At 44.7% G+C, this 15,228-nt stretch overlaps 1 protein-coding gene across 1 annotated transcript in view; it reads left to right on the top strand.

Annotated features, from left to right (window-relative positions):
* ETV6 (ETS variant transcription factor 6) overlaps positions 1–15,228 on the top strand; it is an 81,161-nt gene that overhangs the window by 60,463 nt on the left and 5,470 nt on the right. Inside the window, exons 4-5 of the mRNA XM_039354582.1 lie at positions 408–542; positions 8,457–9,002. Coding sequence (XP_039210516.1) covers positions 408–542; positions 8,457–9,002 — 681 coding nt within the window. The remainder of the gene's footprint in view (positions 1–407; positions 543–8,456; positions 9,003–15,228) is intronic.

The raw sequence follows: 15,228 nt of genomic DNA, 5'->3' as shown, positions 1-15,228 counted from the left end.
GACCATCTGTGAATGCTTTTCTGCAGCTCAGGCACGAGGCAGAGTTTTGTGCCTTGGAAGGAAGGGACTGTGGACTTTTCTTGTGTTTTATTATCCTAGGCCAGGGGTAGGCAACCTTGGCTCTTTTATGATTTGTGGACTTCAACTCCCAGAATTCCTGAGCCAGCCACGCTGAGGGGAAAGGGAGAGGTTTCCAAGCTGAGCCCTGCTGGCTCAGGAATTCTGGGAGTTGAAGTCCACGAGTCATAAAAGAGCCAAGGTTGCCTACCCCTGGCCTAGGAGCTGGGCAGTATCAGAATGACTGCAGATAAATATGTGAATAAATGTGACCCGCCTTCCTATCTTTAGGGACCTCAAGTGTCTTTCCCAAATTCGCTTTCCTGACTTGGCTTTTTCTTTCCTTCCAGGCGACGTGTTGTATGAGCTTCTTCAGCACATCTTGAAGCAAAGGAATTCCCACATGTTGTTTTCTCCTTTCTTTCACCCTGGGAATTCTGTCCACGCTCCGCCAGATGTCATGCTGCATCAGAATCACGATGAAGGTAACGGCAGGATCTCTTTGTTGATGAGGAGCACAGTTGCACAAGCAGTTCAGGTGATGCTATGGGAAGAAAGAGGACAGCTGGGGGGGCGGGGGGAAGCACACACACACACTAAAGGAGTACGTTTGCAACTCAGGGGCCCTTAGAACTGTCTGAGCTTGGTTGTTTTCTTGCAGATGTTTCCTTACCCAGCTAGGTAACATCATCAGTGTATGGAGTATGGATTGTGTGTGTGTGGTTTCCTATATAGATCACTCCTATAGCTGTGGTTTATGAATCCTGAATATGTTTGTAAAATTAGAACTGTATTTTCAAACCTGGCAACTTTAAGTTGTGGGAACTTCATCTCCCAGAATTCCCCTGGCAGCATATTGGCTGAGGAATTCTGGGAGTTAAAGTCCGCAGATCTTAAAAGTTGCCAGGCTTGAAAACCACTTGGGTTAGGACATTCGTGATTGCCAGCTGCTTGGTGGGGGTAGGGGACAGGTGGATTGCTGTCAAGTCCTGAAATTTTTGGTTAACTTTTATGGAAGACATTAATAAAAATTGATGAGAGTCCAGTCAAGGTTTGTGCCTGGGGCTTTGGCGTGCATAAATACAAAAGGGCAGAGTTTGGCGTTGGGTGAAAAACACATGGGCCCGTTGAGTTTTTAAAGAATCGGGGTTTGGCAATGTTGGGAAACCCTCAGCCAGGTAGAAAGGAGGGGTCAAATGGGGAACCAGCCTTGAATCCTTGGGCAGCCACAAGAGACACAGGGCTGGCCCTGCCTCAATTCCTTGAATCCTTATCTGTCTGTTCCCAGGGGAAGGAAAACAGTCTGGGGAGATTTTTGAATTATAGGAGAAACACACTAAAGCAGGGGTCTTCAAACTTGGCCCTTAATAATAATAATAATAATAATAATAATAATAATAATAATAATAATCCCCCAGTGAGGCACTACCTTGACGTGGTTGTGGGGCTTGTGTACTCTGAGGAAGATGAGAGCTATGCCAGAGGTTCAACCATACTGGACAGGTCTCATCAGAGGAGTCAGACAAAGAGTGTCTCTCCCATAAAAAATATGGTGAGACGTAAATTTCAGAATGCCATACCGGCTCGGATGTCGCCCGGGTTAACAAGGTCCGCTAGATATTGGAGTTCCTGGATATCTGGTGAAAAATGGGTTACAGGACTCAGGACTGTTGGCTGAGCAACCAGGGCCAGCAGCTGCAGAACTACTGGAAGAAAAGGTGTTTACCCGTCGCAGATACACAGTGATGGAAAACAAAGAAATAATGATCTGTTACTACAGATCAAGTCCAACAAGAAGAGGATATCTAAAACGAATGCACCAGTTCTGGAAAGAACAACATCCAGAATCAGAAATAACAGAACAGAGACTAGCAGATCAACGCCGATTTATAACACGAAATAAAGTATTTACAGAAACAGAATTGGACGAACTGCAAAGGTTTACCCAGGGCAAAGAAATCAAAGCCTTACAAGAAGTAATTCAGAATGTAGAGGCAAACCAGGGGGAGTTGGCAGTGAAAGAATCCAGTAGAGATATACAACTGTTCTCATTTGGAAACCAGGCACCTCTTCCTCAGGAAGAACAAAACCCTCTAACTAAAGAAATAAAAGAATTGAAACAAAGAATAACTGAGCATCTAGAACAGCACAAAAACAACAGAATAAGGCTGCCTGCATTGAAGCTTGTTCCAAAGAAACAGCTAGCACAAGCATTAAAAGATGCAAATACTGCAATAGCAAGTATAAGCACCAATTCACTGCAAGAAACAAACCAACTAATGTACAGCACAGCTGCAGTTATAACTGAATACCTGGGATGCAAAATCAACAAAGAAGAAAAACAAACAAACAGTGCACCAGAAAAATGGAAGGTTAGACTAGAAAATAAGATCAGCAAGTTAAGATCACATGCAAGCAAGCTAGAACAGATGAAAGAAAAGAAGCTGAAGAACAAGAAGACCAAAGAATACCTAATCAAGAAATACCACTTAGAAACAAGGAAGATCAAGGAAGCACTGGAAATAATAAAGCAACAAATAACAGCTATAGCCAGGAAAATCAGTAGATATGAAGCTCGAATTGCAAACTATAGGCAGAACCTCCAATTTCAATCCAATCAGAAACGTTTCTACCAATCCATCAATGGAGAAACTGCAAGGAATCAGTCAGTACCTGACAAGGAAGAAACAGTGCAATTCTGGAAGCAGATATGGGATAACCCAAAGAAATACAACAAGGATGCGGCTTGGTTAAAAGAGGTGGATGCAAATAAAACAGAAGTTGAAATGAAAGAACTAGTAATAACAACAAAAATGGTAGAAAAAAGAGCAAAGAAAATCAAAAATTGGTCAGCACCAGGTGAAGATGAACTGCATGGGTTTTGGTTGAAACATCTAACTGTTATACACCCACTCATTGCCAAGCAGTTCAACAATATACTACAAGGAGGAGAAATTGAAAAGTGGCTAACAACTGGGAAAACCTACCTAATAATGAAAAATCCAGCAAAAGGGGCAACACCAGGTAACTACAGGCCAATTACCTGCTTACCAACAACTTTCAAATTACTAACTGGTGTAGTAGCTGATGCAGTACAACAGCATCTAGTTGAAAACAATCTCTTTCCACCTGAGCAGAAAGGAAACCGCCCCAATAGCAGAGGAACAAAAGATCAACTCCTAATAGACAAAATGATCTTGGAAAACTGCAAGAGAAGGAAGACCAACCTGAATGTGGCATGGATTGACTACAAAAAGGCATTTGACTCTCTGCCACATGATTGGATAATAAAGTGCCTAGAAATAACAGGAGTCAGTAGAAACATCAGAAAATTTGTGCAAAGATCGATGGCACAATGGAAGACACAGTTGCAGATCAATGGTGAGAAGCTGGGAGAGGTTAATATCAAGAGAGGAATATTTCAAGGAGATTCATTATCACCATTACTATTTGTTATTGCACTGTTTCCTCTGTCAACAATACTGAATAACTCAGGACATGGCTATCAAACATCAAAAACATCTGCCAGACTATCCCACCTCCTTTACATGGATGATCTGAAGCTGTATGGAAAAACATCATCTGAAATAGAATCGCTGCTCAACACTGTCCGTATATATAGCCAAGATATTGTAATGGAGTTTGGCTTGGACAAATGTGCCACACTTACTATCAAACAAGGAAAAATAGTGAAAACTGAAGGAATCAAGATGCCCCACGAAAATAACATTAAGAGTCTGGATGAGGAAGAGTACTACAAATACTTGGGTATCCTTCAAGCTGACAACATCAAGCACACTGAAGTCAAGAAAAAGATTAGAGGTGAATACATCAAGAGAGTGAAGAAGATCTTAAAGTCCAAACTCAATGGAGGAAATACCATAAAGGCAATCAACACCTGGGCAATCCCAGTCATTAGGTACACAGCTGGAATAGTGGACTGGACTCAAGCAGAACTAAAAGCAATGGATAGGCAGACCAGAAAAATAATGACAATGAATCATGCCCTTCATCCACGCAGTGACATTGATAGACTTTATCTACCAAGGCAAATAGGTGGGCGTGGAATGCTACAAGTACATCAGATGGTTGAAGAAGAAAAAATGGCTTTGGAAGAATATCTGAAGAACAATGATGAAGATGCACTGAAATTAGTATATCAGGAAGGCTTACTAACTACTGGAGAGACCAAACTGGCCTACAAGAAAGACCAAATGAAGAACAGAATAGAGGCATGGGAAGACAAAGCACTACATGGCCAATACATGAAAAAAATAGCTGGGAAAGCAGATAATAATAAAACCTGGCAATGGCTAAGAGCAGGAAAATTGAAGAAAGAGACCGAGGGACTAATTCTGGCTGCACAAGACCAAGCCTTAAGGACAAATGCATACAAAGTCAAAATTGAGAAGACAGCAACAGACAGTAAGTGCCGCCTATGCAAAGAAGCTGAAGAAACAGTGGACCACTTGGTAAGCTGTTGCAAGAAGATTGCACAGACTGATTACAAGCAGCGGCATGACAAAGTAGCAACAATGGTGCATTGGAAGATCTGCAAAAAATATCATTTGCCTGTAAGCAAAAACTGGTGGGATCATAAAATAGAGAAAGTCATAGAAAATGATAAAATTAAACTGCTCTGGGACTTCAGAATTCAAACAGACAAGCACCTGCAACATAACACCCCAGACTTAACAATTGTCGATAAGAAAGACAAAAAAGTCTGGATAGTGGACGTGGCAGTGCCTGGAGACAGCAGAATAGAAGAGAAAGAACTGGAGAAGATAACAAAATACAAAGACCTACAAATAGAAATAGAAAGACTGTGGCAAAAGCAAGCAAGGGTAGTACCAATAGTAATAGGCTCCTTGGGTGCAATCCCAAAACAACTGGAGCACCACTTGAACACCATTGGCATTGACAAATTCGCTATTAGTCAATTGCAAAAGGCGGCCTTATTAGGAACTGCTTCCATCCTGCGACGATATCTGTAATACCATCAAACATCCACATCTGCCTATCCCAGGTCCTGGGTAAGGACTCGATAGGTAGACAAAATGCCAAATCCAGTCTGAACATCTGGCTGACTGTGCGATGATCCATAATAATAATAATAATAATAATAATAATAATAATAATAATAATAATAATAATAATAATAATAGTGAAGTTGGAAGGGACCTTGGAGGTCATCTAGTCCAACCCTCTGCTCAGGCAGGAAACCCTACACCATTTCAGACAAATGGCTTTCCAGTCTCTTCTTAAAAACTTCCAGTGTTGGAGCATTTACTGCTTCTGGAGGCAGGTGGTTCCACTGGTTAATTGTTCTAACTGTCAGGAAGTTTCTCCTTAGTTCTGAGGTTGCTTCTCTCCTTGATTAGTTTCCATCCGTTGCTTCTTGTCCTGCCTTCAGGCGCTTTGGAAAATAGCTTGATTCCCTCTTCTTTATGGCAGCCCCTGAGATACTGGAACCCTGCTATCATGTCCCCCCCTTGTCCTTCTCTTCGTTAAACTAGACATACCCAATTCTAGCAACCGTTCCTTTGATGACTAGTGGACTTCAACTCCCAGAATGCCTCAACCAGGCATGCGTGGCTGGCTGGGGAATTCTGGGAGTTGAAGTCCACACGTCTGAAAGTGGCCAGGGTTTAGGTCTGATTTAGATGCTAATGCAACGTCGGAATCCAGAATCTGGTTTTTCAGCAGCCTGGATTGGCTCTGCTCCCCACACACCGCCTCAACCTGGTGGCACAGCCGGGCCCAGAATGCCGCCTCGGTCACCATCTCTCTCTCCCCTCTCCAAACATTCTTCCCTGGCCGCAGACAAGGGCACGGCTTGGCACCCGTCTTTCTCTTCCTTGTGCCCGTTTGGGGAAGACTGACCTAAATCGCGAAACAAAGAGAGACTTTTCTTGTTTATGACTTTGGCTGTGTGAATCATAAAGTCCACACCGGGGCCGTTTCCTCTCCAGCTTCAGCCAGGAAACGGGTGGGTGCCGTCTTTGGACAGGAGCAGCAGCGTCTGAGGGGGCTGGAGTCAGGCGAAGGTCAGCACGGGCGCTGGAGGAATCCGAGCCGGATGTGACCCCTGGGGTCTTTGGCAAAGGACCTCCTGGGATTGCAAGGGGGGGGGAGATCTGAAAGGCCACTTGGGGCTTTGTAAATCTTTCAAACTGTCCCAGGGCAAGCCAGGAGAGAAAAGGGAAAAGCAGAAAGGGACAGGTTTAGGGGCTGGAAGTAATTACCATTCCACTAAATTCAAAAATTTACATGGGTGCATAAAGGGCCTGCCTTGGCTTGGTAAAAGAGTGCAACTTTTTCCCCCCTGCAATAGCAACACATGGGGTCTTTTCCCAGTTTTTCCACATCCCATATTGGGGGATGCTGTGACCTCCTTGAGTATATATGTATATATTAATTCTTTAACTCTTTGTCAGCAAAAAGAAATCTGAATTTGTAATGTATCGCAGTGGTGACTTAAGCCTGCTTAACGCCCCTAGTTGGGGGGCTGCAAGGCAAAAGTGATGATAAAAAAAAAGTAGAATTGCAGTATAGCAGTCAAAATGCCAAGGCGCAATCAATCAGACCGGTCTGTCTGGAAAACTTTCTCTGTGTGTGTGTATTTATTTCAATTGATTCTTCTTCCAGAAAGTTTTACGGAACAAAATCGCTGAAAGTAAAAAGGAAATAAAGTGAAAAGAAAAGGTGAGAAGTAGAGAAAGGGGAAAAAAAGAAAGATAAAAAATAAAGAAATTATTTCCAGTCTTCTTTTGAGTAGCAATAAATGAGTTTCAATTTTATCCTCTCTCTTTAAGATTGCACAATTACTCTCTCCTTTCCATAATCTACCCTTGGTCATCATCAGACTCATAAATCACAAGTATATTTTTCCTGTAATCAGCAAAAAGAAAGAAAGCCCACAAAGGGTTTCCAGTCACTAACAAATATTGTTATTGTCTTTTCTCTAATTAAACGAGTCAATTTTGCAAATTCTGTCACCTTCATCAACCATTCCTCTGCTGTGGGTATTTCAGAGTCTGTCCATTTTTTGTGCCTAGAGTGCAGTAATAAAATCCATTCCCGTTATTCCATCGGGAATGACTAGAGACCACAAAAAGCATTTAGGAAAGCAGTGGATGAAAATGTGATCAACTCTTATATGCTAATATAGTTTATACCTTCTTCAACCTGTTTCGTTGCCTCTATTTGGATAATAGTTCTTAAGACTCCCCGAGAGCCTTGTGGACTGAGATTATAGTCAGGACTTTCCCAGTTGAAAAGAATGTCTCTGTAGCTCGGGGTTGAACTGTGAACCTGGTTGCTTGCAGATGTTTCATTACTCAACTTGACAACAGCACCGCCCTGAGTGACTCTGAGGTTTTGCCTCCTGTTTAAATGGGGTAGCTTGCCCTGCCTCCGTAGTTCCTTGATTAGAATATTACTTTCAGCTTGACTTTTTGTCTAGTATTAATCCCTGCTTATCTGAATGTGGGCTGCTGGAGTGGATATATTCTAGTCTTTTTGTTTCCTCCCAAGGTTTTTTTTTATTTTATTTTATTTTTTGGCTGGTATGTAAGTATAGTTCAGTGTTTCTCAACCTTGACAATTTTAAGGCATGTGGACTTCAACTCCCAGAATTCCACAGCCAGCAATGCTGGCTGTGGAATTCTGGGAGTTGAAGTCCACATGCCTTAAAATTGTCAAGGTTGAGAAACACTGGTATAGTTTATCTAAGTCTAGGGGTTTATTGATGGCTGATTTGTTGGAAAGATCAGCTTCTGGGAATTGCCTAACATTTTTGGATTTGGCTTGCTGTAAGATACTAATAGTTTCCCTGGTGAAACCGTGGTTTAGTCTGTCCGTGTGTTGTGAGATGAAGGAGTGCTCACCATACCTTCTGAGAGCTGGTTGCTCTTTGTGGATGCACAAACCCTAAACCAGGGGTAGGCAACCTTGGCTCTTTTATGACTCGTGGACTTCAACTTCCAGAATGGCTCAGGAATTCTGGGAGTTGAAGTCCATGAGTCATAAAAGAGCCAGGGTTGCCTACCCCTGACCTAAACCCTAATAATTTTTACAGAATAGACAACCATTTTTGACAGGGTTTAGAAGTATTTGTGTATATGTTTGTGTGTGTGTGTTACATATTATACACGTAGGGTTCATTCAGACTTTCACATGCAGGCTGGCAGCAAGCATAATTCTATCCCAGACTTTTCCAAACCTTTTCCCACACCAGAGATCAAACTTGAGATTGCTGTTACTTAAGTTAAAATGTGTTTTATTTAAGTATTTCATCTCAGCCCTACAGGCTGCATGCCGGCTGCAAGGGTGGATATAGTTTTATTGGCCTACTGGATAGCTTCTGCTTTTTTTCCTTATCTTCATTTGTTTCACAGACAACTTTATCTCAAGAGCTTCGAGACACTCAGCAGACGCAGTCCATCACAACCCGCCTACCATCGAACTCTTGCACCGCTCCAGATCCCCCCTCAGCGCCAACCACAGGCCTTCACCGGAGTCTGAGCAGCGGTCCCTGAAGTCCCCCCTGGAGAACACTATCCGTCGCCTCTCGCCGGCTGACCGGCTCTTGGGCACGCGGCAACACCAGGAGAACAACCACCACGAGTCTTACCCTCTCTCGGTTTCTCCGACCGAGAGCAACCACTGCCCGACCCCTTCGGAGGTGCCTCAGAAGGCTTCCAGTCCTCGCCAGGAAAACACCAGGGTCATCCAGTTGATGCCCAGCCCAATAATGCACCCTTTGATACTGAATCCCCGGCACTCTGTGGACTTCAAAGCTTCGAGGTTGTCTGAAGATGGGCTGCACAGGGAGGTGAAGCCCATCAACTTGTCCCACCGTGAAGAGCTAGCCTTCATGAACCACATCATGGTGTCCGTCTCGCCCCCTGAAGAGCATGCAATGCCAATTGGGAGAATCGCAGGTCAGTACCCTAGATTCCCAATCGACGTCGTCTTTTTAGAACGGGAGGGGAACGGTGGCCCCTTTTCCTAAAACAGCCACCATTTCCAAAGCTCTGTAGGCAAATTAGAAGTAATATGGTCCACAGGCATTTGCAGTAGATGTGACAGGCCTGGAGTGGAAGTGAAAAACAAGTCAGCAATCTCAGACACTCATTCACACACTTTCACGATTGTCTTTATTGGGATCATCTGGCATGTAAACGGTCTGGGGAGCAGAGAAACTGGTGGGGGGGGGGGAAAGCTGGCTCACAGTCCAGATAATAAAAAGAGCTGTTTGCCCAATACAAAGGAAGGCTGGGTAGTGTAGAGGGCTGACTGGGTAATTCTGGGAGTTAAAATCTACGTGTCTTAAAGTTGCTGAGGTTGAGAAACAGTCCACTAGGCCAGGGAGTGGTGGATTTAACCCAGTGGTTCTCCACCTGTGGGTCGGGACCCCATTTGGGGTCGAACGACCATTTCACGGGGGTCGCCAAACAACGCAGTCCGCCATTTTCTTTTTCTCTTTTCCTTAGCTGTGCTACTGCCTTTTATTCTATTGGCTTTGGAAAGCCAATAGAAGAGACTCTCTTGAATAGAGTCTAATTCTATTGGCTTTCAAAAGCCAATAGGAATTGTCCAGGCTGTCTCTGCCCTGCTGAGCCCGCCAAAAGTCCCATTCTGCAAACGGCGCTGCACCAGTTGAGTGGTCCTCGACTTACGACCGGTCAAGTAGCCCTCGACTTACGACCGGTTGGGGGTCGCGGCATTAAAAAGGTTGAGAACCACTGATTTAACCCAAGAAGAACGAAGAACTGGGAATATCAACCTGTCGCTCTCAAAACCTGGGCAGGGTCTCCCTTCCATCCACTACATCTCAGCAGGCCGTCTCACCAACGGCTGTGCTCATCTGGGACCCAAAATGATCGGAAGTAGAGTTCAGGTTGATGCTTCCTCAGCTTTATGGAGAAGTTGGGAGCCAGACTTTGCGAGAAACGTCCCAGGTCTCTCCGGAGCCGGAGGAAAAAAAGTCAAGATGGCTCAGGGCTCCCATCAGGTGGTTGCAACCCCCCGTCTTGGCTTGTGTCCCTTGTCCCCACTGACAACGCAACCTCTGAGCCCTCCAGGCCATTTGGCTAATGACTTCTTGTTACCACTCCCAGGACCTCTCTCTCCGATCAAAAGAAAGATGGCGGACATCGGGGAAATTTTGAAGCAAAGCAAGTGGCAACTGGTGCAAAACCCCAAAGCCCACGAGAAGGTTTTTACATCAGGAGTCACTGTTAAAAATCTGGGTTCCCCTCAGTTGATTTTTTTTTTTTAGGTGAATTCGACACAGCAAATTAGCCCGTAAGCCATTGGGAGGCAACTCATAGTCAACAGTAAAAGACCGTTAACCCTTGAGATACAGATTGAGATACAGATTCCATGCAGGGAATGAGAAGAAGACTCTCAGCCTCAAAGGAGGGTGGGATCCTCCTTTGAAAAAGAGGCCAGGTGGTGGCTTCTGGAGATGTGCTCGTTCCTTCAGTTTATTTATGAGACTTTATTTATTTATTTATGAGACTTATATACCGCTTTAAGTGCAAGCACTCTCTAAGTGGTGTACACCAGTAAGCAATGTATGTATATATTTACATTGCCCCCAACAATCTGGGTCCTCATTTTACCTACCTCGGAAGGATGGAAGGCTGAGTCAACCTTGAGCCGGTGAGATTTGAACCGCTGACCTGCTGAACACAGTCAGCTAAAGTGGCCTGCAGTACTGCACTCTAACTGCTGCGCCACCTCGGCTCATTAGACCAGTTTCAGGTTAAATGTCACGTTCTCTCTACGCAGTTTGTGGATGTGTAGGGAGCGAAAAGCAGCTGGGGACACCGTGTTGCGTGGCCTCCTCGCTTCATCAGAAATGGAGCATGCCTTTTCTGCCTGTAGAACGGACGCCTGCTGGAAATGGGCAGAGCGCGAGGCTTCCTCCATAGCTGCGCGTTCCCCTCTATGTCTCTGCAGACGCCGTTCTCAGATCTGCGACCGTGGAGATCAGGAGTGGTCACAAAAGTCAAGCCGGGGGGGGGGGCACACCTGCACAGTTGAAACCACACTGCACATTAAGCAAAAGGGAAAGTTCGTTTGAGCACGGCTGCCACCTTGTCTTTTTCCACACCCCCTCCCCCCCCAGGTACCCCGGAAATGTGGCCGCCATCTTTACTTTCCCAATTAATTATTTTTAATGAATCAGCATGATGAGGTCAGTTCAAAAAAGAGCAAGGGAAGATGGAAGCTCTGTATGTAAATGAATTGGAGCGAGGAATAACTTGCTACTCCTTGCAAGAAGGAGAGAAGCCCTTTTAATGTAATTTTACCTCCCACTTTGCCCAACAAATGAATTAAAGCAGCCTTACAAAAATAAACAAAGTCAACTCTTAACTTTCATCACCTTTGATTAAAATTAGACCTTGCAACGGAGAGCTTCCTGCCCTTAATCAGAGGGCTCCAGGAAACCGGTACCTGTCCCAGTGAACCTGGATAGACAGGAATTTGCTGTATATGTTGGATGGGCTCCCTGGAAAATACGTCTCTGGTTCCAGGATAGGCCAGTTTAGAAGTTGGCTTGATTGCCAAACCTACATTGGGAGTTGCACAACTGCATCAGAGGATGGCGCTGGCCCTTTAGCCTTGCACAGGATCCGTAAGGCACTGCTGAAGATCAGAAGGCTTAGATCTGATGCAGATGAGGCTATGGATGTGTGTGTGTGTGAGAGAGAGAGAGGGGGGGGGGCGCAGCTGGGCAAATGGGAGGAACTGCTTTCCATTCACCACATTCTGTTGATTTATTTGTATCCTACCTTTTTAGGCAGTCCTTGACTTAACAACCATAATTGAGCCCCAAATTTCTGTTGCTAAGTGAGTTTATTTATTAAGTGAGTTTTGCCCCTTTTTATGACCTTTCTTGCCACGGTTGTTAAGCGAATCCCAGCAGTTGCTACGTTAGTAACCCGGTTGTTAAGTGAGTCTGGCTTCCCCATTGACTTTGCTTGTCAGAAGGTCACAAAAGGTGTTCACACAACTCTGTCGTAAATAGGAGTCAGTTGCCAAGCGTCTGGATTTTGATCACATGACCATGAGGATGTTGCAACGGTCGAAAGTGTGAAAAATGGTCTAAGTCACCCACAGTCTGTGTAGTTTGCATAGTAGCAGTGCCTGTTGGAGTAGCAACCCGTTGATAGATTCCTCAGGGTTTTTGCATCAGGCTGAAAAGAAATAAAAAATAAAATAAGCAACCACTAGATGGAGATAGAGAAATCGCCTACTCTTTGCTGCCCTCTAGCGGTCACCCAAATTTGTTCAGCCCAGATATGGTAGCCCTATTTTAACATGGCAAACCAGAGGAGAACCGATGGCCAGCAACGAAGCCAAATGGCTGGGAAGAGAGTTTTGGGTACCGAAGCCAAGACTTCCTTATTTGACCCTGTTCTGATCTAGAGGCCCTCAAATCCAAGTTTGCACCACCAACGTGGCGCTTTGCCCTTGAAAGACGGCAGAAGCAACCAAACCTAAAGGCGCTGTTTGAAATACAGTTTGATTTTTTCCAAATCAAAATGTTAACTGTTGCTTTCATTGAGCCAGAACGAGTAGAGCACTCTTGAGCCTCCAGCACTATGCACAGGGAAGCAGTCACGCAATCACAAACCCTGGACACTGGGGAACTTGGATTATCCCGAGTGACCTTTGCCTTCAGAATGACAAATTGTCTCTTTTTATTTAGAGCGGATAAGTGCAAAAGCAGGTGGCAGAATTAGCTGCTGGCAAACTTCTCTGATAGCCAAAATAGCCCTTCTCCTTTTTCCTGCTCCTAAAGCCGGGTGTGGGTGTGCGTGTGGGTGTGTCCAGACTTTGAAATTGGGAAGTCAGCTGGTTCCATACGAGACGTGCAAGGGGACACTCACGGAGGGAATAGGGACCCCGAACTCCATTTTCTAAAGCCCGGGGTCCTTGACCAGAACGGGGGGGGGGGATGCAGGCAATTCGTTAACAAGGGGCTCTTCAGTTGCACGGGGGGGTAGTAGAAGTTGGGGGAAGTCTTTACAGGCAGTCCTCGACTTACAACAGTTCATTTAGTGACCGTTCAAAGTTACACGATGCTTGAAAAAAGGGACTCGGGACCATTTTCCACACTTAGGACCGCTGCAGCCTCCCCAGGGTCAAGTGATCACATTTTTGTGATCTTCTGACAAGCAAAATCAACGGGGGGGGGGGAGACAGACTCACTTAGCAATCGTGGGATCCAGTTAACATCACAACTGCTTCACTTAGCGGTGGAAATGTTGGCCTCGGTTGCGTCATAAGTCAAGGACTGCCTGCCCTCTCCATGGGGAGCCATCCTCTGATCTTCTGCTTGTTTTCTTAGTCTCGTCACACGGCTGGCTAATAAGACAGTTTTTGCGTTCCCAGTTTTTCTTCTGGCTCTTTTTTTTTCCCAACTGGAAAGTATTCCCGGGGACGCCAGTATTTGCTGCCAAGTGGGGTGGTTTCTTTTATCCGCTAAGAAGGAAACTAGAAGATTGCTTCAGGTCCCACCACAGGAGAGCAGAAGTAAAGTTATTTCGCGTCTTTTATTCTCTTTGTAATTTGTAAAACCCTCTCGAGAGGTTTGTGTGGAGGAGTTCTGTTTTCCGTTGAGCCTAACTATAATAAGCAGGACAGGGCGGAACTGGACCGGAATTGGCAACAGGAAAAGGGAAGGAAATACAATTCTTGCTTCTCCATCTGCTTTTTTGTTTTGTTTTTTAAACATATAACAACACATGCAAACTGCCATTTCTCTTTAACAATGAAGGAAAAATATAAAAGTAGCTTGGGAAAGAAGATGGAGGAAAAGAACAGGAAAGAATTTTCCAGAATCCCTGGATTTATTTCTACAGCTAAATAGTATTTTAGGAGAGTGTTTCTCAAATCTGGCAACTTTAAGATATATGGCCTTCAGTTCTCAGAATTCCCCAGCCAGCCTGCTAATCTGGTCTAGGTAATTTACTGGCTTTTTTGGAATATATATTAGGATAAAAATTCAGTCCGGCTATCAAGAGTGTAATACCTCCAGAATAATTGCTCTGTTTTTAATGTTTTTATAGAAATGCAAGTGTTAGATACAGGCATGTGGAAAATTGCTAAATTCGTATTAGGTTTATGGTGCATGACTCTGCTAATCTATGCTTCCATTCCGATGCCACAACATCTTAGACCAATGGTGGCGAACCTATGGCACGGGTGCCACAGGTGGCACTCAGAGCCCTCTCTATGGCCACACGCACCATCGCCCCAGTCCTATGCTATCAGCTGGGTTTTATAAAACCTTTTAACTTTAGGCCTCGGCCACCGTGTACAAAAAAAAAGGTTCAATCAATCAGTCAAAAAAGATCTTGCAAAGTTGGAATTGATGGATTTAACTTTTTAGTCCCACCCAGTCTGCCGTTACCACCACAGCCACGCCCACCCAATGGGCCACACCCACCCAGCACCCGACGATGCATAAGTGGGTTTTGGGTTGCAGTTTGGGCACTCGGTCTTTAAAAGGTTCGCCATCATTGTCTTAGACAGAAGAGCTGGCTGAATCCTGGAATATTATGGCAGTAGCCAAAGATCACTATGTCATTATTGTCTGGGTCATCAACCAAAAAGTTGAGATTCAAAAGTTATATACGTGGTTATGTATATAGACAGAGTGTGAGATGTTCTGAATGAGCAATTATTCTGGAGCCATGACACCGTTCCATCTCTTGACAGTTAGACTGAATTTTTATCCTCTTCTTTATGCCAGTTCTCCAACCAAAGGCCAGTGAATTATCTAGACCAGATTGTAGCTAGATACAAAAGGGTAGGTGTCATATTAGGTCCCACTGCAGGTTTCCGTCTTCTTTGTTCATCACCCACCCATCAAACTGTCCAGATGAGAACTCTGCATGTTGTATTCGAATGCTGACTATTGCTGAGAATGGAAGGGGGGGATGGGCTCTTCAATACACTTGGAGACTGTCAGGTTGAAGAAGGCCAGTCTGGATGGACTTCATCCTTGAAGGTGTGGAACATCTTAGCTGGGCCTCCAACACACTGAGGTTCTTCATGAAAGGTCTTCCTCTCTTTGCCAGATCTTGCAGAGTGCCGCTTTGTGGCACCACAGAAGGGCACCTTCTCTGTGGGGACACCCACCTTCTC

Source organism: Crotalus tigris, unplaced genomic scaffold, assembly GCF_016545835.1.
Source record: "Crotalus tigris isolate CLP2741 ecotype Arizona unplaced genomic scaffold, ASM1654583v1 scf7180000018563.1161478300:1536566, whole genome shotgun sequence".
NCBI classification, from domain to species: domain Eukaryota; kingdom Metazoa; phylum Chordata; class Lepidosauria; order Squamata; family Viperidae; genus Crotalus; species Crotalus tigris.
This window is presented reverse-complemented; position numbering and strand designations above follow the sequence as displayed.